The sequence below is a fragment of the Lutjanus erythropterus genome, chromosome 4 (assembly GCF_056507025.1).
Source record: "Lutjanus erythropterus isolate fLutEry1 chromosome 4, fLutEry1.hap2, whole genome shotgun sequence".
Taxonomy (NCBI): domain Eukaryota; kingdom Metazoa; phylum Chordata; class Actinopteri; order Lutjaniformes; family Lutjanidae; genus Lutjanus; species Lutjanus erythropterus.
Genome location: NC_139320.1, coordinates 42,143,900 through 42,171,886, shown reverse-complemented (window position 1 = coordinate 42,171,886; position 27,987 = coordinate 42,143,900). Strand labels below are relative to the sequence as shown.

General features: G+C 38.5%; 1 protein-coding gene across 1 annotated transcript in view; it reads right to left on the bottom strand.

The window, feature by feature from the left end:
- b3glcta (beta 3-glucosyltransferase a) overlaps nt 1-27,987 on the bottom strand; it is a 139,350-nt gene that overhangs the window by 27,301 nt on the left and 84,062 nt on the right. The window contains exons 5-11 of the mRNA XM_084718025.1: nt 25,593-25,669; nt 23,493-23,604; nt 17,890-18,026; nt 17,680-17,743; nt 14,444-14,578; nt 9,040-9,109; nt 1,081-1,194 (exon numbers count right to left, since the gene is read on the bottom strand). Coding sequence (XP_084574151.1) covers nt 1,081-1,194; nt 9,040-9,109; nt 14,444-14,578; nt 17,680-17,743; nt 17,890-18,026; nt 23,493-23,604; nt 25,593-25,669 — 709 coding nt within the window. The remainder of the gene's footprint in view (nt 1-1,080; nt 1,195-9,039; nt 9,110-14,443; nt 14,579-17,679; nt 17,744-17,889; nt 18,027-23,492; nt 23,605-25,592; nt 25,670-27,987) is intronic.

Sequence of the window (27,987 nt, the reverse complement as noted above, 5' to 3'; positions counted from 1 at the left end):
CCAGAGGCAATTCTTCACTCCACTCCACTTCAAATACGCGCTAAGTCTATTTTTGATGGATGCTGCGTCAATCAGCACAGAGCAGATCGAGCGGACAGGAAGTCAGACGGAGAAAAAGTAGGTGGTCAAAATAAAAGACCATGTGCAGACTCATGATCATAAAAACAGACAGAAAATGAAATATTTAACTATGTAATCTACTTATCTATGGTAGAAGCACAAACAGCAAGGAAAGAGGACCAAATCAGCAAAATCTGAGCAGGTAAACATAATTAGATGGGCCAAAATGCTCTGCTTCTGCAAAATAGTGATACCAAGAAGCCTCTTTCAATTTGTGTCTATTTGTTAGAGATAGAGAGTGTGCAGCGATGGTTGAACGAGGTAGAGACTGCATGAGGAGAGGGAGTACTGATAGCGAGAAAGCCAGTGAACCCAAGAAATAAAACGCTATTTTCTGATTGTTTCACAGCAGTTCTGTTTTCAGCACAATCGCCCCCACACACACACTTGCGGCTAATTGCCACAACGCCTGATTCTGTCTGAATACAGCCTGTGTTGGTTACAATGCTTAAAAATAAACTAAAACAAGTGATGAAATGTCAAATTAAGCAAAACAAATATCTGGAGAAAGCATTTCAGTTTTAAACTAGTGTTAGTCCCGCAGTCTGTGGAAACCAGCAGGAGATGTTGGCTGAGTTTGTGGTGAGTAAATGTGTAGTTTATAGCTCTCAGCCAGAGAGAAGGTCCTCAAATTCAAGAACAAACAGACCCATTTATCACCTCAGAACTACTCTTAGAAAAAAACATATAAGAAAGCATGCAATAGTTTAAAAAAAAAATCTTTTCTGCTATCAGCTAAATACACTTAAAAAGACAAACAGTTAAAGTTCACTGCTGACTGCGCCTCTCCTACTCACTTTACTTCCAATTCTCTTGCAGCATCAGGCCTGAATTACTATCATATATATCCTGTCATCCCCTTCACATGCTCCGGGTTTGTAGAAATTTCAACTTTAGTTTGCCATTTCATTTTTCATGCACCTCTGTATATGCAGCTGACCCTGCAAAACAAACACTTACCTCTTTCAGTATTTGGCACTCCTATATTAATGGTTGGTATCGAAGGATCAGCATGGTCACTGTAGTACTCTAAAAATAAGGCATCCTTTTCCCACGTCTTCTTTATCACTGGAACTAGAGCAAAGAGGAGAAAATCAATACAGTGTTTGCTAAGTTTCACTACAAGCAGGCCTCTGGTTCTGTGCAATGTTCCCTGAGCAAAATGATTCTTTCACTTTTATTGCAATACATGGCTCCTCTGATGTTTCTGTCTGTTTTTGGTTAAATATTCTACTCAAGACCATTAAAGAGGCTTCTGAAGTAATAAATCATTAGTAGAGACAAGCAGGAAAATCGTTCAAAATAAAAGATCAGAACAAGATAAAATGCTCTGCTTTTTTAAGTCCTCCCTTTTATGTGCGTGTGTGTGTGTTGTTGTGTTTGGTTGTGCTCTCTCTCTTGTGTCTCTGCAGGTACAGCCCCTCCCCCCTCTTTGCACCTGCACAACGTGATTGGTGGCAGGTGTTTGCCATCATCTCACCAAAGCCTGGAGGATTAAAAAAGCCTGGAGAGAGCTGCACATTATGTTGACGTCTGTCTGCATGGCAGACATCGGTTAGCACGTTACTAGCATGATGCAAAGATTTGCCGACTTTGGTAAGATTATTCCCTCTTGGAGGTGTGGTGTGTATGTTTAATGTGTTATGAATATTTAAGTAAGTAAGTCAAGTATTTAAGTTTTTCTTCTTATTGTTTGTTGCTTTTGAGATATGTGTTGACTTTAGACCTGATTTTCTTTATAAGTTTCTTGTTATTCCCATACTTCTGGGACCTGCACTATGAAGCAGGATTTATGGTTAGCGAGGTAACTTTCAGGAGTTTTTCCGGTGGTTCACTTCTTACCGGGGTACATCGCCGCGCCACTTTTGCTGAACGGATAACCTGCTCCGGAGCAGGTTCTGCCCAAAACAACAGATCACCTGGAACAAAAGCACCACCTACTGACCAATCAATGCTCTTTGAAAATGTATTAAACGGTGCTGGACAAGATCCTGTGGGGCTCGGTGAGCGGATCATGAAAGAGGGGAGGGAAATGTGTTATTTCATTGAGCTTTTATATACCACTTTCATCCTACAACAGAAACCAGCTGAGGCATTAAAGCCTTGTACTTGTTGTACTTAAAAAAGATATTAAAATAAGCCAGCTGACCGCTCTGAATTATGTTTTTATATTTATTTATTTTTTCACTCCCAAGTCAGTTTTAGACTGCATTCTAATAGAGAAGAGAGGGTTGCATTCAGAAATATATCATTTAATACCTCTGTCTGTAGATCAGATGACAGACAAATGATTAGTAAATGTAATAAATTATGAGTCAGTTTGACAGTGCTGGGTGCAGCTGAAAGAATAAGGTAACACTCACACACCATAAAAATACATCTAATTAGCATATTAAGTTAATTGAATGTGCAAATATATTAAAGTCAGATCTACTCTAATGATGGAGCAGTGATATTATGAGACCCTATCTGAACTGGTTTTTCCATCTGAAAACACCAGGCACCCTTGTGAAAACACCGAGCTGGGAGCACATGAGAGCTGTGGAGCTGCAGCGTTATTTCAGCTGAAAAGAAAATTAATTGATGCCTTGAACTGTTTTTAATTTGTGATTAATGTGTGTTATATATTTTTAGTGTGATGTTTTCTATGATCATCTTATGTACAGTAAGGTGTTTTTTGCCTGCTGTTCTTCCTGCATTTGTCAGCTGCAGCTGTTCTGCTTTTAGCCTGGATTATGATGGTTATGATAACTTCTTCATATTTGTATAATATTATAGTTTGCTTGTTTCAGTAAACTTGTTGCGAGTGGTCAGATGCTACATGTGAACATGCTCATGTGTAGCTTGACAAACCCTGGGTTGAGTTGTGAACCACCGTTGTGTGACCACTTATCCATAAACGCCTTTGTTTAATTTAGTGACGCCAGATCACCAAAAGATACCCTCCATCTGCTGAATGTGCTTCATATTACAGGCTGCTGGTTTCCATGGTCCCTTTTCTCTGGGTCCAAATTATCATTACTCCCCTCATCCCCGAGCCATTCTTGGGGTCGTAACAGTTGGAGGCTTGTCCAGGATACTGCTGAGGCAGCAGCTCCAGCCAGGAGGTTTCACAGCTGCCAGCAAGTGGAGAATGACTTTACCAACTAAGCCGTCTAAAAGGGCTGTTTTTAGTTCTGTTTTAGCAAGGGTTCTTGCAATGGAGATATGATCATGCTCAGCAATCACACACAGATTGGCTTTTCTACACTTTTCAAACTGACTTAGCCTGGGACTAGCCATAAACCCAGCAAAATCAAAGGTTGCCACACTCACCAAAAGACAACAGCACACTGTAGCTGCAGAACCAGCAGCGCCAAACCCACTAAGCTAAGCTAGCTACGCTAAAGCTACAGCTAATGCTAAGGCCAGCCGCTGATCTTACCTGCAACAACCACAAATATCAATCCATGTGTAAGTGGTACACGTGGTAAGTGTGACGCTGTATGTGAAACACAACACAAACATCCCAAGAACCTGCCTAACCCCAAATTACACTGACCTGTCTTCTGGAGCTTGCCTGGCTAAACACAACTCGATATGCAAAACTCAGTGGCTGAAACCCTGACACACCTGCCTCCACCGGATAACTCTTTGCTCTGAAACAACAAAGGAAAATTAATAAATGACTTCACGAAGGAAGGACGGTTACAGCTCAGCTGGACACTCACTTGCCTAGTCTGAGAAAGCTTTAAACGCTAGTCAGAACAAGACAGCACTCATGCAGAGATCAGTACTCACCACATCGGACACCAGAGACAAATAAAACACAACATCTCAGGCCGACAAAATAATGTATTTTCTCCCCTTGTTCTGATAAATCCTGGACGAGCCCCGAGTTGTTGCAACAACTTTGTTAAATGTTCAAGACAACTTAAAAATAAGCAGAAAATATCAAAACTATGTGCTGATGCATTAATACTGTATGATAGATATAGTCTGGAGTGTGCAAACCTCAAATCATTTGAGAAAGGAAGAAAGGAAAGGAAGATGCCAAATAAATATCACAAAACCTTTACAAACTGTGAAACAAAAAGCACTCTCTTCAGTTTCTGCAGTTAAACTTCAGAACTGTGAATCCTGGGATCTCCTGCAAGAAAAAATATGTTGTATCTTCTAGTTTTTGTGAGTTTGTGCTGAATACACTGTAATATACTTGGACCTGTAACCTTCTGACCTTTTGTTCTCAGCTGAAAAGTAGTGTAGGTTAGCAGATTAGTCCATGTGTACGTACTTTTTTCTTCTATTTATACACTCTGTCTTTTAGCTAAGATATAAGTGCATGCAGCACTATGTGACCTGGGCATCATAGTTTTCCTATAGACTTGATTGAGATCTGACTGATGAGTTCTGGAGGTTTTGTGGTGAGTTTCTGGGTTTGTCGAGGCGAGTGTGCTTCGAGGGCTGAGAAACACAGAATACCCAGAGATCTGCAGCAGCAGCCACTCGAGGCAGTGTTCAACTCTCATAAATCAACAAAAGTGAGTCGGAGTGGCATATGTAACACTTAAAGAATGAACCAAAAAACAAAACAAAACAAAAGCTGAGTTGGCTGGCCTTCACTGCTTCTTCAGGCTCTTAAGAAACTGACAACTGAAGTGATGAAGAAAAGTAAGTACAATTAAACTCAAAATATCACCCTGCCATTTGACATCACTGCATTCAAATTATATAAACCAAATGAATCAACAAAAAAAATCTGAATCTGAATGCAACATGCAGGTCGGACTTTGACTTGAACATCACAACTTAATTTGTGAAAAAGACAACTGTTGCTTTAGTGTATAAAAAATAGGATTCAAATAACCAAATACCATATGAACATAATTAAAAATTTATATCAGAATACTGGTAAGGAAACACTAGAAACACTGGATAACATGAGTTATTACAGGTTTTCAAAACGTCTTATTAGACAAAAGAGAAGACCTTGAATGTACTATATAAGTAAAAATGTATAATGAGCAATAGCTACTGTAAGACTATACTACACTATAACACTATACTGTATTAAATCTACATGTACATGAGTCACAGCACTCCTCCATTATTATTTTTAAGGATGCACAATATTGGATTTTTGCCGACAGTTTTCACCTTATTTTGGCTGAATGCCAATGCCGACATGTGCACACATTTTTTCCCAGCTAATTGCAGAGAACATCAAGCCTCCGCTCCAGATTTTTTTTTTTTCCCACATGTGCCTGTTTCACTTTGTTCTTCACAAATTTGTCGTAATGATCAGGAAGACTGCTCTTGGCAGTTAAGTTTGTAGGAAGGAATACGATTTAGCTCTACCTCGCATGACCGGTGCTGTAGAATCATTGCAAATAGAAACTCTGCTGTCCGTTTCAGATACTTCACAAAATCTTCACGCTGTAGAGACAGTCAGACTTTTTATGATATTTCATTCATTTTATAGTTTTTGCTCCATATAAGAATTAAAGTGTTGTTCTGGTTTTCTTCTGTTTTTTTGTCTTGTCAATATCTGGACAAATTGTAGGATGTTTTTGACAGAATAAAACTCAATGAACCAAACTGAATCAAATCAAACCAAAACAAACCATGCACTTGGAAAATATTTCCACCATTTTCATTTGTGTGTTTTTTCACTGTGCAAAATTTACACAGAGCCATAAAAACAAAGAGTAGTTCTACTACTGTTGCAGAATTAAAGCTTCAGAGACACTTCAACTGAAGGAGTGTGCATAAAACTGACATGACACCTGTCGTTCAGAGTCTATGAATGTTCACAACTGTTATTGTGAGTCATTTGGTGAATTATTTTATTTTTAATATTTGAAGTTACGGTTCCAAAAAATGTCAATTTGCATCAATTACAATTACTGCCTAGTGGTTGTACAACCAGCCAATCACCAACCAGTCACGTTGTTTACATCCATGTCTATTGAGACTCATACTAGGTGCAATTTTTGCAAAATTTAAGTCATCACCATATTGTGATTCCAGTGAATAATTTCCAGTGAGAAACAGAGGACAGAGGACTGATAGAGAGCTGAACATCATGTCAAGGTGAAGCTGACCTTTGACCTTTAAGATATAAAATGTCATTACATCATCATTTTATACCATTGGATATTTATATGATTTGGGCATAATAGTTGTATAAATTCTTGAGTTATGGGCAAAAATGTGTTTTGTGAGGTTACTGTGATGTTGACCTTTGACCTTTCAGCTCACCCTTGAGTCCCAGTGGATGTTTGTACCAAGTTTGAAGAAATTGCCTCATGGCGTTCTTGAGATAGCACGTTCATGACAACGGGACGGACTCATTTATGTTCATGACAGGTGACATGTCATTATGATGAGGGGTGTCACGACATACCAGCACTGAAGATATTGATACCATTAACTTGTATTCTGAGTGTAATTCATTTGCCAAAAAAGAAACAAAATGCACAATAAACACATTTAAACATGAATTTGACTGATATAATTATTGTAATTTAAAAAAAATCTTTGATATCGTTTTAATGTCTTTGTGAATTTGTTCTGCCATGACACTCGTGTGAAAATGAAAATGTGATATCATGACGGTCCAACACTCTTAAAATAAAAGTGCTAACTAGAATCATAAAGGGTTCTTCGGATTGTCCCCATAGGAGAACCCTTTTTGGTCCAGAGTAACTTTTATAAAGGTTCCACTTGGAAGAAGAAAATGGTTCTTAATGGAACCATTAATCTTACAAAAACAACCTTGACGGATCCTTTCTTGAAAAAACAAACACATTTAGTTGTGGGTAGAACTTAAACCCTTCAGGAAAAACCCTTATTTTGAAGAGTGTAGTTATCATAGTGTCATGACAGTGTTATGTCGGTCTTATGCACACCTCCTCAAATAAAGCATTACAAGACTTAAAAAAGGCTGCATCTTTCAAACTGTGACACTACTATAAATACAATGGGCTTCCATAAAAAGAAAAGGGAAATAAAAACACTACAAACATACTATATTAATTTATGTTCACCCTATTTTCACATCAACTCTAATTTCTAAACAGATAAATGTGAATTCTGTACAAGTTTATGTCCACGCAATTGTTTTTGCACCAGATAATCTCTACAAATAAAGAAGATTAAAAATCATTAACACTTTGTGACACCATAAATAAAACATGAGGCTCTTTCATGTCTATTGCTTATTGATCTACGCTAACCTTTGATATATAAATCTAATATTCATTTTCGTCTTTGAAACCGGTAATGGCAGCTTGGCAGATGAAATGGTAATTAAGGTAATTAGTGGAATTACTTTGGAGCAACAGTCTGATCCCTCCGAAATGAGTCTGCAATTTGATCTGTTGACTGAACCTGCTACGTTTTTATCAGGTTAAAAGAGAAGCTGATTTACCGGAGATGGCTTAATGTCACACCCAGCTTATACACATCAATAAGTGATTTCTTAATATCTGCGGGATTGTTGGGTGATTTCGCATTTCAAGCATCGAGGTGGCAACAAAATTAAGCACTCCAAGGTATTTTTTAGGCTCAGCGTTATTAAATCCTCTCAGTCGTGATGATGGGATTATCTAGTGAAAGACTTTATCATGATAATCAGGTAAAGCTCTTATACAGTCACACATGTCAAAGGTAAAACAAATCCATTACAAGAAAACAGCCGCACAAAAGCATTTGTCATTTAAAGGGGTAGTTCAGAATGCATGAGGCACATATTCATAGTCAGTTGATAATCAGCTACAGGAGATGACGGTCAGCACAACCTCAGTTTGGAGAAACAGAGAGGAGTACCAGTGTAGGGAGATAGTAAGTAATGTACTCATCCAGCCTTTTCCAACAGTAAACTCTTATGTAAACCAAATATCAATCTCTCTCTCACCCAACCAAACTCCATTGGCAAAATCAGTCATTTTACCTCTCAGAATCCTGGAGTTGCTGGTCCACTGCTGCCTCTGTCTGTTGGTTTGTTTGTGTTTTACTGTGACTGTGGTGTTTTAAAAGGTTACTTAGAATTAGAGCAGGCCGATATGGCTTAAAAAGAATATCACGATATTTTTAGGCTATTCTGTGACGTACGATGTATATCTTGATATAGACATTTTCTTTAAAATAATATACTGTGAATTCTCAAATAGTGCAAACATATGATGATCTTACAGAATATGATGCACTGCTGTTGATTTAACTACCCAAACATTGTAGAGAAGCAGCCACCTCAAATTTCTCCTCACAAGCGAAATCCATCTGCTTCCCAGTCAATCTCCAGCTTCTGGTGGTCTCCCCTCCTCCAAAAATGCATTAACAAAATTCAGTGTTATGTAACTAGCTACTGTACAGTAAATACATTTACTCAAGTACTGGATTAAGTACAATTTATGAGGTACACGTACGTAGAAGAATTTACACTTCATGCTCTCTTATTATTCTACTCCACTGCACCTCAGGGACAAAAATAGTTTTTATTCCACTATATATATTTCAAAGCTTTAATTAGGCCTACTAGTTGTTTTGTTTATTTAAATTTTTGTATCATTAATCTAAATTTGTAGCCAAGTATAGATTAAGCCACCCAGAATAAAGTTATTATAAAGAGCTCCACCTTTACCTGCTGCAAAATTAAAGTGATAAACACATTACTGCATCAATAATTATAGTTCAAGAATATAATACATATTATTCTGAAATGAAAGAGTATTTTTAGGCATCGTAGGACCCCGTCCACAGCAGTTCATTGCTTAGTTTTAGTGCTGGTTCTCCTCTCTGCTTCTCCTAAATGTGTTCAGACCTCCAGCTACACTGACTATTAATATGTATCTCATACTTCCATTAATGTGAACTATCCCTTTAAAGGGAAATTATGCCTGGTTTGGTGGTTTCTGTCTGAGTGGGAGTGTGACTCACCTCTTTCACTGTGAAACTTCCTACACGTTTTCACAGCAACAAATATATCTTCTTTATTTACAGGCTCCCCCTTTGATAAAAAACACAGGAGACATGAATCAAATGATGAACGTACAGCATAACTCACAGATAATTATAACAGAATCCATATTATATGAAGCCAAATGGTTGAAATGGAGTTTTCCAGGCCATATTAAGTGTCAGAGTGATCAGTGGGAGTTGTTATCTTCAAAGTGAAATTAGAAATGGATATTTCTGCTAATGGTCTGAGGTCATTTGGCCCTCTGGCTCTCCTTCTGAAACTAAAGGCACACAGCAGCTAACACACTGAAGCGCATATAAAGATTTCACGACTGAATTAGGTGTGCATTTGCAAAATTTTAAAAGCCTTGGAAATAAAAAGCAAAGCAGCGAAGGTGAGACCACAAAATATTATAAATGAAATGAAAGAGTGACAGAACAAAACCAAAAATGCGACGTGTCTGTGTGCATCTCTGTGTCTTTTATTACCACATTCAGTCCAAAATGGAAGAGTCTGAAATATTTTTTTTCTTGTGCTAAAATAGTCACAAAAAAGATCCACTAAATCAACAAGACAGAATGCATTAAAAGTGTGTGCCGCATTAAAATGTCTTCAGCTGCTGCACAAATCTTCACTTCTACATGAACATTTATGGACAGGATGTTATGTACAGTGATGATCTCATATGTTATGACCAAGACTGAGCATCACACAGAAACAAAAAAAAAACAAAACAGTAATGTACAAATCAAGCCCGCTAAAATTAAATTTTGAATTATTATAATAACTGATTTTGTTACCCACTTTGGGGGCAGCAGATCAAGATATGAATACAACACTGACACATCATCACCTTCTTTTGATTGTCATATGTATTGTTACTTAATGTAAAGCACATTATGTTGCCTTGTGTATGAAAAGTGCTACATAAAGTAAGTTTGACTTGTGTTGAGAATATAAGAATAATATTCCCTCTCCTTTTAGCTCCATTTTTGGTCTCCACCACCATCCGAGGGAAATATCTGGCTGCTTAGCTACTAAATGCTCCACTATAGTTTTATCAGCACAGTGCTAGTTTTATCAGGGGACCTCATAAGACTTAGGAATTACGTCTCTTGTCCTCACGGCTGTATTTGGAGCGTCTCAGTCGTATATAGCGTACGCCGAGTATGTCTTTTTCTCGAATTTACAGACATCATCCCCCAGATATGATGTCAAGGCTCTGGAGTGGAGCGTCTGTTCTTCAGCAGCCACATTAATGACATACTGCAGCATCGTTTTGCCCACTTTCTGCATGTGCTGCAAGCATAAATACACATATGCAACTCATTTAGATCAAGTAATCAAGTAGCCCAGTGCTCCAAAACATAAAGATGTTGATTTGTGCAGTAGTAATATTCTAACATGACCTCTGTGTTTGCCAAATATGACACAAAATTTGTGGTGGAATTTTTATTTTACAAATTTTTGTATGGACATGGCCGATTTGCACATAATTACACAGATGACCTCCACAGTTATTACAAATTACTAGAGGTCCTCAGGTAATACCTGTCCCATGTGATTAGGGCTTAAATTCTCCATCTATTTAGTCTCTGACTGTGTTTGTTTACTATCTGGTGCTGAGCAGGTAGCGTACAGTGGGTTTTTAGAGGGTTTTAGCTGAAAATAATGTTGAAAATGGCTCCACGAGAGCAGTCAGAGTGAAACAAAACAGTAAAGCTGTGGCTGAAAAGCAATAAGTTGAAACCCACTACCAAGCTCTGTAAAGGAGCTGCAGATCTCTGTAGGTTCATCACTATGAGTGACCCCTTTCACAATGTGACACTGTTTTCATATTGTCGTTTCATACATTTTTATTGCAGATGTTCATGCATTTAGAGCGTGGAATGCCAGAAAATAGAGAAAAGTGTTCATAGCAGTCCCCAAAGTGATGTCTTCAAATTGTGTTTCTATCCACCCAGCAGTTCGAAAACAGCTTTTATTATTTATAATGATGTAAAAACAGGAAAAGCTAATTTTCACATTTGACAATCTGAAATCAGAAAATGTTTGGCTTTTTACTTGACATAGAACGTTGCGAATAACAATTATGAAAAGTTGTTCACTAAAACCTACAAATGTTGAGTCTTGCAGAGCATCGGTCTGCACTGACAGTTATTTGCTGGACGGTCAAGACAGACAGGCAGCACTTCATCCAAATATTCTAGGACTGAGTATGTGAGCACACTCAGTCATTGTTGACCTAAGACCCCAAAACCTCAAGACGGCTTAAAATCCATTTTTATTTTGGGCTTTACTGCTTGCTTTCAGTCTTCTCTGCAACGCTTGTTGTTTCTTCTTCTTTTTTAAATCTGTTTGAGCCTACTCACTTAAAAAAATGACTCACAAATTTGAGCGGGGCTCTGTCCTCAAATGTCCGACACGCAGAGACAAGGGGACACCACAATAAGTTTACTGCCTTAAATAAAAAGGACATGTTTCGCTGCCGCGGCCACTTTGTTGATCGCCGTCCTTCACCTCCTTGGATTTACGTCTCGAGGCTTTTGATTCTTTGTTGACGCTGCAGCCAAGTGTTGCCGTGGCACCATTTGGCAATTTGTCTTGCAACTGTTTTGACCAATGGCCGATTACAATCCGCTCCCTCTTGTTTTGTCTGAATGGAAAACCTCTCCCTGAATACTTATTAAACCTGTGACCTTCATGATTCTCCGCTGGCTGCACCAGTCGACATCCTGTTTTCTGGTCAAATGCAGTTTTATGAGGAGAGCGATTTCCATTGAGAGGGAGGTAAAAACCACATGAATATAAATCTGACAGTCCAGACGGCGACAAACATGTAGCAGACTACAGACCACATATGCACATCCAGTATGTGATTTGAATCACAAATGATCAGATTGGATTTTTTTTTCTGTCAGAACTAAGATATGAGGGAATAAAAATCTGAATTGGGACACTTTCAGCTACAGTTCTAACATCCCATATTCAGCTCATCTCATCTACTGTTAACAGTCTTGTGCACAACTGTGCAACACAATCACTCCTTCCGACATTACTGATTGTGTTACGGTGCACGGAGGTTCAACACCTGCTGGCTAAAGGTTGGGTGACCCTTCTGGTTGATTCACAACCACTTTTTTCAGGGAGAGCAAACAATATTCATGTCAAGTATCATGTGGCAAAGCAAGACTAAAGCTGGAATCCATTGATTTGCAAATTCTTTTTTAACCTCTGCTCTGTTGAAAACAGTACAAAGACAAGATATTTAATGTTCAAACTGGTTAACTTTGTTATTTTTGTAAAAATACATTCATTCTGAATTTGATGTCTGCAAACCGTTCCCAAAAAAAGGTGGGACAGGGGCAACAAAATGACTGAGAGAGATGTGGGATGCTGAGAAAACACCTGTTTGGAAAATTCAACAGGTAAACAGGTTAACTGGTATTGAAGGGACGTTGTCAATCGTAAACAGGCTCAGTGGTTCAGAGGTTCACCATTTTCTGTGTGGGCAGGTAGTATAACAGTTTAAGAACAAACGTTATCAACACACAGTTTTAAGGATATTGGGATTTCATCATATACAATCCATAATATAATTAAAAGACACTGAGTTTTGACACAACATGTGCTGCCATCCAGACGTCTTTCAGGGACGTCCCTGCTTATTTCAGCAAGATGATGCAAAGACACATTCTGCACATGTTCCAACAGCGTGGCTTCATAGTAAAAGAGTTCTGGTATTAGACTGACGTTCCTGCAGTCCAGAAGTGTCTTCTATTGAAAATGTGTGGTGTATTATGAACCACAAAATACAACAGAGACCCCAGACTGCTGAGCAATTGGACAAAAATTGGTGTCCTAATTCCTAAATGCTTACTGAGTGTTGTCAAAAGACCCTGCCACAACTTTTTGGAACAAAAAACAATAAAGTTAATCAGTTTGAACATTAAACATCTTGTCTTTGTACTGTATTCAATTGAGTATAGGTTGAAAACGATTTGCATAGCACTGAATTATGTGTTTATTTAGGTTTTACATGACGTCCCCATGTTTTTGGAAGTGGGGTTTGTAATTCAAGGTACCATGGTCAGAAAAATAATAAATAATTTACTGTAACAGTAAAAAAGTGCACCAGCAATAATGATTAAAGTAGACTAAATTGTTCTTTCTACTTGACACTGAAAGAACTGACCTTACTTACTTTTTGACCCAATTATAATGTTTTTTTTTCTCAGCCACACCCCCTCATAGACTCCCACTCACATACAGTCCAACAGTATAGCCTCACAGTGCCAATTATCTCCTGCAGCATTATTGTAAGAAACTGAGAGTCTGCCTCCAAGATATTTCTCCCCTGCACATAAAACCGACTGTAATATCTTTTCTCTGTATTATCTAGTAAATAGAGAATGACACATGAGATCAATACTAATTGTGCAATAAATTCTTCATTATACAATACGGGATGAGAGATATTCAATGACTTGATATAACTGCAGTGCAGCACTAGTTCCTGACTGTCTGAGTAGTGTTTCTCCTCTAAGTTTCATTCACTTAACCAAATTTCCAACACTTCTACCACTAATTTTCTGTTACTACAAAGAAACAACACAGCCCGCTTATTTACAACCAACAAATATCCTTAGGCACTTGTGCTTTAATTTAAATTCATCCCAAAACATGTGGGAAGATTTATGTTTTTTGCGATAAATACAACAAAATTCTGATGAGCATGTGTGTAAGATGGCTAACAAAGGCGATAAAGAGGATAAAGGATTAGGAGAAATTGAGAGCTGGTTAGTCACCAGCTGTGGACAACATGAATTTGCATGTGAATTTCGATTTCCTTGGTCCAGATATGATGAAAGGACACAGCTAAGAGAAGAGGATGAGCCAGAAAAACATGTTAAAATGACTTCCAATGTTAGAACTGGTTGAATCTCGGTCAGTGTTGGAGGTGGATAAAGTTGGAACAGATTTAGATGAATATCAAAAATAAGTCTGAAAACAGATCAGATGTAATTCTAGATACTGAGGGGACGCAAAAAGATGTTGCTTAGCAACGCTGTATTTACTTCTCAGTAGGAGACTAAATTAAATTTAGCAAAACAAACACAAGAGTTCTGTCCCTTCAGGTTAATGCACAATGTTCTACTGAGCGGTGCACAAAGGCAATAACGTTCAAGGTTGAGATGTTCCGGTTGCTGTTTTGATGCGATGTGGCCGTGGGCACGATGGCTATCATAGATCATCACAGAACTGCCAATATCTCACGGTGAAGCGCCCTTTGTTTTATGTTGTTGTTTAATTTTGTCCCCTTCCCGTTTTCCTGGAACGGAGGACAGTCACACTGAGGCTGCACACAGAGCAGATACTCACACACAGCGGAGGCTTGCTGCTCAGCGTGGTGGCACAGTGGCTCAGGGTGTGAGCAGAGTCCTCCGGCTCGGTGCACAGCTCAGGAACGGCAGTGAGAGCTGGACCGTTCCCATTGTCCCAGATATACAAGGCAACCTGTAATAACACACATAGATCTTTTCAAGTTCACGAGCAAAAGTTAAAAGGACAGTTCACCCCAAAAATCAGAAATATATATATTTCTCCTCTGGCCCGTGGCGCTATTTATCCATCTAGATAGTTTTGGTGAGACTTACAGAGTTTTTGAGATAATGACCATTGAGATGTCTGCCTTATCTGGAATATAACGGGATTAGATGCAGGTCCAGTTCCAGAACAAAATGGTAAAGTACGCATCTGAAATTAGTGGGGGTGCACTAGTATCTACAAGGCAAGCTGGCAACGACACTGAAGTGTTAAAAAGTTAACAACAGAAAAGTGAATACAGTGTGTTGATCCTTTTTAGAAACAGTTTAATCTATGTCAGCACAGCACAGATGATCAGACGTGTTTACCTACATTAAGTCGCCTGAAAATGACACCAGGGTGCTCCAGTATTACCATATAGACCTCGAACCACATCAGATCAGTCTGTTATTTCATATTTTTTCTTTTTTATGAAGGAGAAGTCCGGTAATCTGGGCTCATAGCAAAAGTAGCTCATGTTACAGCAATGTAGTCCTGTCTGAGGTACCCAGCAAGGCTCTGGACAGGCTCCAGTATGTGCAGAACTCAGCTGCCAGGGTTCTCACCCGCACCAGGCCCTGGCAGCAAATCACCCCCACCCTCATCCAACTCCACTGGCTTCCTGTCAAGTCCTGCATCCACTACAAAATCCTCCTCCTCGCCTACAAATCCCTCCACGGTCTTGCCCCTCAGGACCTGTCTGACCTTCTCCACCCCTACACCCCATCCAGAAACCTACAGTCCTCGGACACAGGTCTGCTCTCCACCTCACAATCCCTGCCTGTGAACTTTCAGTGTCGGAGCATTCAGTGTGACAGCCCTCACCCTCTGGTACTCTCTCTCCCGGCCTAGATCTGCAATGCTCCATCACTGGACGCTTACGAAAAACTTCTGCAAACCCCCTTGTTCACCAAGGCGTATGAGCTCTAGCTTTGCAGTGTGATGCTGTTGTGTAATTACAACGTGACTATTCATGAGGTGAAACACATTAGAATCATTGTTAAAATATTGTTGATCCAATGTTATCATCACCAAATCAGCTTTTTTTAGCTTAGAACTGCAGCTAAGGATTATTGTTGATTATTTTCTCGATTGAGGGATGAATATCAGCAAATGTGGAAAAATGTTGATCAGTGTTTCCAAAAACGCAGGTTGACGTCCTCAACTCAAAGATATTCAGTTTAATGCCATAAGGGAGTAAAGAACCTAGAAAATATTCACAATTAAGAAGCTAAAATCAGAGAATTTAGACATTTTTTCTAAAAAAAAAATACTCAAACTGATTAAAAACACCAAAATAGTTGATAAATAATTTGATAATAGAACAATCGATTACTCGATTAATTGTTACAGCTCTACTTTAGTTTTTATTTTTCCTAAAACAACCTTATGGAAAATCTGTCTTTGGGTGAGGATTTGTTGGGATGCGCGATCATGTAGAGATGCTCTGAACCATCAGAACATTTCCTGAGGTGAAGCTTTCCATTTGATGAGCTGTCGTTGACACATTTAACTGTGATTGATGCAGCCGCTTCAAAGTTATGAGACCAAGTGATGTGACTGGCTTAAAGAGTATTTAATGATCACCACACCCGCTGATCAACATTCACCTGCGTCCAGCCCTTTTGCAAAATTGGAGGTGCGCATGGAGGAGCACAGTCTGTGCCCCCTTAACCTCCCAAACAAACGCACACACGGACAGCTGCGGGCAGCACGGATGCATGACCACCTGGCATTTATTATTCAGATTTCAACTGAGGGTGCAATGCATGCTTTTGCACTTGACTCAGCTGCTCACGATAATCCACAAACCATGTTGTGAGCAGCTTCATGTTGGAACAACTTTCCTTCCACCGTAGACAGTTTTTCAGATGTATTTTTATTATGTTTTGAGAACCACAAGCTGCGTGTTAAATCTCCAAAACTCTAAAACTCATTCTAAAACAATCTACATAGATAAATATAGCACCTCAGGTAGGAGGAAAAACATGTACTTTTGATTTTTGGGCTGAACTGTACCTTTAAGATGCAATCTCTCTGACATTAATGTTTTATTACAAATTTAACACAAGAGATGTGGAGTGCTTTCTGTCCTCTTTTATAGTAAATACCTCAATTTTGTTCTCACAACAAAACACCAGTGAGCATGTTTAATATTTAAGATGACTAACAGAAGAGATAAAGGGGCTGACGGAGAGGGAGAAATTGAGCGCTGGTGAGTGTTGCTGTGCCTCTGTCTGAACAGCAAATCTAGGATTTAGTTTAACTGTTCTGCAGGGGGAATATCCAGACAGTACAGTAAAAGAATACGTGATGAGGACAGTGAAATCAGTGCTGTATGAATATTGGCAACTGTCTCAGAGAATCAGGATCTACAGAAACTGTAAACTGAGTGAAATTTTGCTGACTTACACCCTGGAGCTAATCCACTGACAGTGAGCTGGATTGACATTGAGAACTCATGAAATGTCTTTCTGTGCTTTTGCATTTAAGTGATCTTTATTTGCACCTGCATGAGGTTGCAAGTTCATATTTTTGATATGCACTGTGGTGTTTTCGGGCCAACAAATCTGCAAAAATGCAACGTAATATTTTCATTTTCAACTTAAAATTCCATAATTCCATTTGAAACCTCAGCAGAATATTGCATATAAAGAATATATAGTATTATAATTGAATCTCCGGGACTGAACTCTTGCCATCTCCACCTTTTCCAGACTGAGCGTGATAAGTCTGATGCCGTGTTTACTCAACAAAATCCCTAGATGCCTCCCTGACTGAATTTCAGTGATAAAAATAAGAACCTCAATGCCGCACCATGACAATTCTCCAAAGTAATGAGATTTCACTTCAAGGTTAGATGGATTTCATGCCTCGCTCTTTTTGTGCAAATAACTTATAGTAGGTCGACGCTGGCTTGAGTGTGACAAACAAGAAAATTGTGAGAAAATGTCTGAAAATCAGCAGCCCCATCATCGCTGTCCAAACAAGACACATCTGAAGGTAGCCATGTGACGTGCGTGTCACCTTACCTCATGTTTCAGGTCAATGGTGAAGTCAGATTTAAGTGGCTCATCCCTCACCTTGTTTGCAAGCCTAAAATGAGAAATCACAGGAATTTTACTGAAATATGAGTTAAATAAAAAAAAACCCAAACATATAACCTCTAAAAAAAAATAGGGAAACTGTCGTCATATGAACTGACAACTCAATTTTACAGCCTATTTACTTCACATACTCACCGAGCAACAAGGGGGATGCTTAAGGCCCAAGCAGCAGCAAAGTCGGGATATTTAAAGACGGAGGGGTTCTCTGCAAAGGCGTAGTGATGGATGATGGTCGACTCCTCATCATGGAGGGGCTTACCAAGAAACCACTCCTGATAAATGAGAAGATGTCAGCGTGAGTGCAGGTTACTTCTCTTTACTTTAAGATGTTACACTTTTTTACCCTTAACATCTGGCCTAATTTGGGACTTTTGTCCCTGCACTTCCAAGAAAATGTCTGAAACTTCAGTCACTTTGCAAGTGGCTGGGAAAATAATGAGATTTCTTGATAGAACAATGTACAAAGATAGCAGATATTTTGGCCCTAATCATGACTCCTGAGATATCTGGAGTGAAAATGTCTTACATTTAGAGAAAATCATCCGACAGATAAAGTCCTTGAAGTTTAGAGGTGGACATTAAGTTTTGGGGAATATGTTAATTCACTCTTTCCAGAGAAGACAGATGCACTCTCATGTTGTGTACATCAGGCTTAATATGAGGCTACAGCTTGCAACCAGTTAGCTTGGCTGAGCACCAGCACCTCTAAACCTCACTGATTAAAACAATATTTCTTGTTTGCTTAATCTGTGCAAAAACAGAAGTGTAAAAACAACTATTCACTGTTTTACAGGGGCTTATTTGTTGGTCTATTTCTTTCCCAAGCACAGTAATTTCCTGCAATCTCTGCTGGCTGCCTGCCAAATGCTTAGAGCCAAGAAATAGCCAAACACATAACCTTCGTAAAATGGCAAATAGTCAAATAGTTTTTTGTATGGATTACACAAACTGGATAAAAGATGTTAATTAATGAGCTTTAGGGGTGCTGGTAGGCAGATGACACTGAAGGACAGAGCAGCTGTTTCCTGTCATTGTGCTAAGCTAAGCTAAGTGACCGCTATCTGTAACTGTATATTCAATGCAGAGATAAAGAGTAGTATTGATCTTCTGATGCAACTCTTCTCTAGAAAGCGAATATGCTAATTTTCCAAAACATTGCACTCCGGCTTTAAATTTACGTTATGAAGTTAGGCCTTCTGCTAACGAAGCTTTAATTTAAAGCACCAGGAGTGTACGACACAAGTCACACTCCAATCACAAATTTGATGACTTTAGACAAAATCAAGACTTGCAACTCAACTTGGACTTTTACCTTGAAAATACTTGATACCTTACACTAAGATTAAAAAGTATATTAACATTAATGTTATTCATTCCCAGCAAGTCAAGATCACTTTGTTTTAACCAATCAGACAGCATCCACTCAAGTAGCAGGAGAGAACAACGACAAACTAATGTTACGTTACCGAGCTCCAGCCGGATAAAACAATACCGAAGATAATTTTGTTCACGTACGAAAACCGTGCAGTGGTCAACAAAAAATAATTACATAAAAGAGACACAGAAACTTCCAACTTCGTTCAGCTTTTGAAACTGCACATAGAACAGTAAGTCAAGGCTAATATTAATATAGTTAGCGAGCTAATGCTGATTGGCTAACTGTAAATCAGTGAGGCTGGAAACTCACTGTAACATTATGCCTTGTTTTGGAAACTCAAGTTTAGTATTTGAGACTTGTGACTTGCAAAACAATTACTTATTCCCACCAAAGCACTGAAATGGCTGCCAGTTTTTTAAATACAACAATCTACTTTAACAGCCCGCTGTAAATCTTACCTTCATAAAGGTTATAAGGGTTCGTTTTTGTTGAAACAGTGTAGAGTAATATCTAGAGGACGCAGGTTCAATGTTGTAGTAATTGTGGAAGCTGCACTTTGTGGCATTGTTAAACTGTATTGCATTATGCTATGACGTGTTTCTCATATTCTGTCATCATAATTTATATCAATAAGCAAGATCAAATTTATCTACATGTACCTCATAAGCTGGCAAGTGAATGTGAACACATTTGTTATTGCACAGTTTGTTTAGTGTTGTTCAATTCCAATGCAGACGTATGACTTTCCTTCCTTTTTAAGAGTTTTATCTGCCAATAAATCAACATGTAACAAATCTATCACAAGTCTTACTGCATCTCATTACTGCCACGCTTTAATGTCTGGGTGTCTAATTGGTAAAAGTTAATTTGAAAGTGGCAGCTAGTTTCTATTAAAAGCCGTCAGTTCTGAAAATATTCTGCAATGAAAACTAATTTAGTTTCTCTTATCACAACATGAGTCAGATCACTTTGCACTGCTACACCTGACAGAGAAGTCTCTGCTTCAGGGCGAGCTGCAATGAATCAGATCATAAGGTGATGTATCCATTGTCTCCTCCTCCTCCTCAGGATAAGGCGATTTACAGTCACACAATAATGAACTCCATCTGTCACTCGCAATTCAAACACCACGCAGGGTCTAAATACTCCAAGATGAATAAAAAAGGGTCTCCATTAATTGTTTTTCTGAAACCAAAACAAACTTCATCATCTGCTGATAAAAATAAGCTTTTTTTCCCTGAAGGTTTTACATCAAAGTGTAATTGACAACATTTCTGGCCCTGTTTCACATGAAAGCCAACTCAAACTTGTGTTTTGAAAGCTTGTCAACAAGTACAAACAGCAGATAAAAAGGCAGATAATCCATAAAAATGTGTCTGTTATTTGGATTATTTTAAAAATTCATAAACAGACAAATTATTGATGGAGAAAGTTATTTTGCAAAGCTTGATTAAGGAAAAATCTTTTCATTACAAGCCCAATGTATGATTTTCTGACTGCAGTGACTGATATTTATATTCGATCTACCCCACCGACCCATATACAAGGAAAATAATTTCATGAGTGGGGAGACAGGCCTTAAATTAGGTCTACAGCAGAGAGAGAGAGAGAGTGACACGTCTGACAGGTTACACTGAGAGCTGGCAGAGCTCAGAGCAGCTGCACGGGAGCCGGAGCCAACCTGATACTATATCTCTTAATTGAAGTGATGATCAGCTGAGCTGCAGCTCCAAACAGGAGCCTTTGGTCTCGCTGATGAGTTTGACAGAGACAGACAGAGCAACAAAGACAGACAGACAGACAGAGCAGCCGTGTCTCCTAGAAATTACATTTGAATATTATTACAACGGTTTCAGTGAAGATCTGGTTATTGATCAAAAGTCTTGGGACAGAATCATTCTTACAAGTGCTGTTTAAAGGCATAATGTGCAGAATTTTCCTAAAACATATGAACTCAGAAACGTGATTTCTTTTAGTCATCACTTATGACCCACTAAAGGTGTATAGTGGTGTCTGTATCTGCAGAGATGCTGCCCTCTGCCCATATTTCTCATTATTTTGATGTTACTGATGCTTTATCAACCCAAAACTGGGGCTGGATACCAAGTTTTGCCATTTTTATGATAACGATCTAATGACTTCAATACTGTCCAGTATCGAAAAATGCCTTGTTGCTCGGTACCTATATCAAACACTGTGACAACCTGAAACATGGACGCTCCATCAACAGCTTGATTTGACACATCCAGACATGTTTGAGCCACCAGAGCCAGAGGACGGTAACAGGATGATGTTTTTTTTTTCTTCTGTATCGGGTTGATGGAACTGAAGTAAGCTGATGTGAACCCAGACGTCCCAGAGGTACATTCATAACTGACCCTAGAGGGCGACTAGCACTTCCAGTTGATTATGACAGTTAAAATCTTTATAAAGAAACATTTTCTGTGCTGTTATAGCTTAGTATTTCACCGTGGCATTTTGCATTTATTTCAAGTGGCACAGGATATCTTGTTATGTATATTTTTGCTATGGATTGATCAAAACATCAATTTTATTAATTCCTTTTAATGCATTTTCATTGATCTGGCTGGATTACTCTCTAAATTGATTGCAGGGACAAACAGGGATGTGAAGATAATGTGAAGACCATCAAGTCAGGCAGCAACATTCAGCTCTACCTCCTTCATTGTCTACATTTTCTAGAAGTTCTAGTTTCAGTGAGAAATGCATTTGCAGGTATAAAATAAGACAATGATTTGCTTTCCTTGGTACGCTGGCCATTATTTTCTGCTGAACAGCCGCCACAGTGTGACGTGAGCACGCAAGGGTAACATGCCTGGGGCGAGGAATAATGGCCCGTTGTGATTGGTCCAGACCTCACATGTGATAACAGCCGAATACACGTTGTCTATTTTTCAAATGGAAACTTTTTTTTGTCTTAGAGGTGTATTAAAATGCTGATTTAAATAATTAAAGATAGAACTTCAGAAAACATACATTCTCCCAGTCATTTACGGTGGACCAGTTGTATAAGTGGGTGGGCCCAGGCCCGTTAGAACCGCCCGTAACGCTGCGCCTGTTATGAACAACAGTTTAATGGTCTAACTCCATAATTCAATACTAAATAGCTCTCTGTGTTTCCACATGTATCATGTATTTAGAAAAAAAAACTCCTGTCACTGCTGTTGTAACAGTGACTATAAAGTGTATTACAGGATTGCCCCTTATGGCGGAAAACGAATTAAATTCATTTGTAGTGACCATTTTATCGATACGTTTGGTATCAATTCTTTTTTCCACTTTCCAGGTACGTTAAAGGTAGAGTAAGTCAGATTTGTCAGCTGCTGTTTGTAAATGCACTGGGATGATAACTGATTGTTGAGTCTCATTCACAGTCAAATGTCAATGATTGGTGTTGGTTTAATGTCCTGAACACAGCAAAATATTTATTTTTTTATGGTTTATTTGATAGGGACAGATACAGTACACACAGACAAACTGACAGCTATCTGATGCAAGTACTTTTTTGCAGAGGGTTACTATAGGGAATGATAATATGAAATGCCCGTCTCTAGAAGGGCTTTTATGGAAATAAGAGAGTGAAACAGTGAGATAAAATCATGGTAATTTGAATAACTATCACAAAGCTAAATAAAACCTGATTCCAGCAAAAACACATAACGCATGTATTTAAAGAGATTACATTTAAACTAGACATCTACATGTTTCTTACTGAAACCTCTTAAAAATGGTGATGAATGTTTGAAAATTTCGTCGCAGATTTTAACTGATCAAGTGACAAGGTCGAGGACTTTGCTTCTTTCACAGAAAAAAGCTGTCTGAGCAAAAGATGTTTTACATAATGGAGCTTCTGCAGTTAAAGCTGCTCCAGTCTGCTCAAACATATTCACAGAGAGGCTGAGGAACAGGTCTATTTACACATAATGAAGATCAATGAAGTTTGCAAAACTTAAAATCTTGTATTTATTTAAAATGTGGCAAATACGGTGCCTTATTTGCTTTTTGTCCAAGATTTTCAAGGCCCGACAAATGAGAAAATATGAAGGTACGGGCGGAGGACGGGGTCTCTGCGGATGCAGGCGCTGACACACTTCTGGTGGTTTGTGGGATGATAATTGAGCGGGATTATTTTTGTACGAGTCTATGCATTGTTCTTTGGGAAAATCCTGCATAGTTTGCATTTAATTAACAAAATTTTTTCATTATGTTGATAGAAAATGTATTTTGGTTGTCATAACAGATTTGCTGTTGCAAATTAACTGTATATGACTGCAATTTCTAGGAGACAGCGCTGGGCAGAGAGAGATGGAAGTTTAGAAGGAATAATTTATATACTTACTTTATTCTTGTCATATTTTGCAAGGACTTGCACAAGCTTCGTCATCTTCATATTTGTTTCCTCCTCAAGAAATACAATCCAGGATGAGTTTTTCCCGAAGGAGCGCGATAAGCTGAGGACACACAAAAAAGATAAAGTATCATCAAAACTGGAGTTGAATAATAAAATAAGAATAAATGGAACATTGCCATGCACAGATAAAACTACAAAACAAAAAAAAAATCATTCCAGTCTGAGGAACTATCTAACTGAGGCTCCTGACCCAGTCACATCAAGGCGGCAACACAGTTCTCCCTGGAGGGCAGAAAGACAAAAAAACTTCACAAGCACACAGACTTCTCTCAGGGAGGGCGGCTCAGTAATGATCTGGGTGCTTTTTTGTTGATCTGAATCTTTACGGTGGAAGCAGAAAACAGATTCAAATGTTATTTCACATCTGACCAAAAAAAAAACAATTACTGGACACATATTGGATTTTTGAGAAGGCCCAATCATGTAGACGACTGTGACTAATGTCATTATCGTGCTGTTCAAACCGCTGGACAACTGCGGTAAGAGGCTTATTGTCACAGTTATAGACACATTAGGAAGGCATTTATCATAATGTGCAGCAATCAATCACAGTTATTGTAGCAGTAATCGCTCCAAAAGCAATCTGTAGCATTAAAAAGTGGGTAACAAACGTCCTCAAAAACAAAATACAACCTCTAAAATCACAACTGTAGGGAGACAAAATGTTTCTGATGTTTGTTTAAAGGGACAATTCACCCCAAAATCAAAAATATAGTTTATTTTTCTCCTTACCTGTAGTGCTATTTATCCATCTAGATTGTTCTGGTGTGTGTTGCGGAGATGTCTGCCTTCTTTCCTGTATAATGGGACTAAATGAAACTTGACTTCTGGTACTTAAAGCACAAAAAATATATTTGAAAAATTCAACACAAGTGTCCCTAGAAATCATGACCTGGTTACTCAAAATAATTCACACACCTTGTTGTGAGCAGTTTCATGTAGGAACTAGTTTCTTTCTATAGTAGAATCTACCAGAACTGCTTTCTTTTTGCATCATTCGGACATCATCTGAATGCAGCACGCATGAGGAGATTGTCCGTATCAGTTGTGTTCACACATGTTGGAAATAATCCGTATGGTTAAGAGGAAGAGCAGTGCCTATATAGGATGCAGGAAGAAGATAAATTATCTGTAATGGTGACTGTTTTTGCACTGATGTCAATACAGAGACTTGAAATTAGCAAATTGTGATGGAAACAGAAAAGGCTGATAGATGTAGAAATTAGCTCACTGCAGTGTGCTGACATGGCAGCAATTATTTTTTTTCCAGGATGGTGAAGACATGACATTATTGCTACCCAGCAGAAGAGATACATCACGGTGCGTTGCTTTTCTGACCGTATTCACATCACAGATGATGAAGAAAAGCACAAAAAGATGAGTTAAAAAATATTGGACTCATGTAGGCTGATAGTAATCGGCAGATAGTCTGTATGAAACTATTCGGTATCTTCACAGGAAGGAAGCTGCACATCGTGCATACTTACTCTGGACTATGAGGAGCTAGCAGGTAGCAGTACAGTCCACGAAATGCAGACATTTCTGTTCACACATACAGCACCACCAGGTAAGTCCTATATGATTGCGGTGTATTTGTGAAAGAGGTTGAAAGAGAAAACTGCTCACAACAAGGTCTGTGGATTATCTTGAGTAAACAGGTCATGAAAAGAGGAAAGAGACATTGCTAAAATGTTTTTTTTTTTTGCTTTAACCACCACAAGCTGAGTGCCATCTAGTCCTATTATATTGGAGAGAAGGCAGACATCTCTATGGCTGATATTTTCAAAATGCTGCAAATCACATAAAGAAAATCTCTATCTAAAGAATAGATAGCACTACAGGCCAGAGGAAAAATACGCGTTTTCGATTTTGAGGTGAACTGTTCCTTTACAACATGGCTAACAAAATGTCCTCAAAACCAAATTATATCCTTGACAATATAAACTGTAGGTAAACATAATGTGTCTGATGTTTAAATGTTTCGTTAATCAAACGCTCGCTCAGTCCTGAGGGTTTAGAGATACTTACTAAGGCAGCAGAGGAAGGATACTCCAGTCTCCTTCATTATCTGATAAACTGTGAAGAAGCAAAACCACCGGTGGTTTCTGCAAGAAACAATACAAAAACCAGAGATACAGTGATGTTTATTAACTGTACAACACAAAGCTGAAGACAATAAAAAAAGAACTTTTCTGCAGTGAAGAACCAGAGGGTGGCTGGGTATTCAGAAAGACCGTCCTGTAAGTGCAAAGTCAATGGTTTGATCAATGCTAATGAGCCAGTTCTGGACCATGCCGGTCCCAGTCTGTTTTAGCCCATTTACTACAAATCACATACACTCTGCATTAAACCATTAAGGCTGGCCATTTTGCAGCCCAGACTGGTGTAATTTTTGAATAGATTTTTCTACCACTCTACGCAGCCATGCAGTTTCCTATTTATGTCTGTAAAATAGGAAAATCAGTTGATTCTTGAGAGCTAAATCCTGCCTGGATTGTTCAATCCCTCACAGTGAACTTCAAGTCTGCTTTTGTTTGTGTGGACATAACATTATCATTGGATGCTAATGCAATTGGAAAAATCAGCGCTGCTTGCCCTCACAGTAATATTGTGCAACACTGACAACAATGAACACAGAGTTTATTCTTCTAAATGCCGACAAATCCAATGAAAAGACCAAATCCAACAATAAATTTATCCTGCAAGCATTTTCCGTGTTCAGAGTCTGACGGGCCACAGATCAGGGCTGCAACTAACGATTATTTTCATAGTCGATTAAGGGGCTGATTTCTGCCTCAATTAATCGATCAATAGTTTGGTCATTAATATGGCAGCAAACTGTGAAAAATGTTGGTCAGTCAGTAAAGAAACCCAAAACAGTAAATAAACACCCAAAAATTCACATTTATGAAGCTGGTGTCAGAGGAATTTAGCTTTTTTTCTTAAAAAATTATTCAAACTGATAAATCGATTATCAAAACAGTTGGTGATTAATTTAATAACCGTTATTAACTGATTAATCAAAAATCAATTAATCATTGCAGCTGTACCACAGATCTCTACCGCTGTCCAAAAACATGTTTCCAAATGCTGATGAACATGAACACTGTACTTTATTTTGAACCCCAATACTGCACTCAACAAAAACAAAAAACGCAACACTTTTGTTTTTCCTCTCATTTGTGAAGAAGTGAAGTGAAAAAATTCTCTCAAATCCACCTGAATTCCCTAATTAGTGTTTTTTTTTAAGATCAAACTGCACATTTTAGAGTCTTTTTATTGTGACCAGTTAAAGACACAACTGTGCAATAATCCTGCTGTTTAACCAGCATCTGCTCATGACACACCTGTCAGGTGATGCATCTTGGTAAAGGAAGTCCTCACTAACATGGATTTTTACACATCTGTGAAGGACTTTTCTTTAACTTATAAAAAATAGGAGTAAAAACAAAAGTGTTAATATTTTTTGTTGCGTGTATGTCCTGTTGTGTGTGTGTTTTAATCTGCAGCAAAAATAGTCCCCCACTATAAAGTCAAATTGCAAATATTTTGACTGAAATTTCGATACGATTAATGGAAATGATCAGTGTTACAAGTTTCATGTTCACTGAAAAAAACTATTAAAATCATGATGATGTGATATTTATTGAAGTCTGTACCAAACAAACATGTTTTCTTTCATCTGGAGAAAAAGATTTTTAGACCAGGTCATCTCTGCAGCTCTACAGCACCTCGTTATGATGCTGTTTTCTCACACATTTTTCCTTTTTCAAAAAATTGCAATTTGCAATTTCTGCTTCTGCGATTTGGATATTACACTTGACCATATTGCCATTTCATTGTGACTGTGATTAATTATACAGCCCTTGATCAGACTACAGGCTGTTATGTTTTTGTCTTTTGCAATGGTCACTGCGATCCCACTCACACCTGGTTTTAAAATGCGACCTGTACGCAGACAAATTATCCAGATAAGGAAATCAAGGGAATGTTAAAGCAAGGTGTAAATGTTTTGTGATGGAAAATCTGATCAGATCTGCCTGAACATCTGGAGGTGGCCTGGCTCAGAAGGTGTTTGGATCCTAGGTAGGTTTAAATGTAATCTGTTCAGTCTGCTGGCATTCATACGGCTATTAACTTTTAGCAAACGTTAAATACAGGTTGTTGTTCCAATTTAGAGAGCAAGCAAATGAGAAGTCTGAGGGGGCTTTGACATCAGTGACCTCAAAGTCCAGTTCATTTGATTAGTATTAACACCGCACAGATAAACTAACTGTGCTCAAGTCCAGTTAAAAAGCAGGTCTGGAGCTCAGGTCATGGAGTCCACATCAGGTGTGAAAACAACTGGACCAAAACAGACTGCCCTCAGAGGTAACCCTCTATTTACTGATTATACATCTATTCTGAGCCATGAAAAGATGAG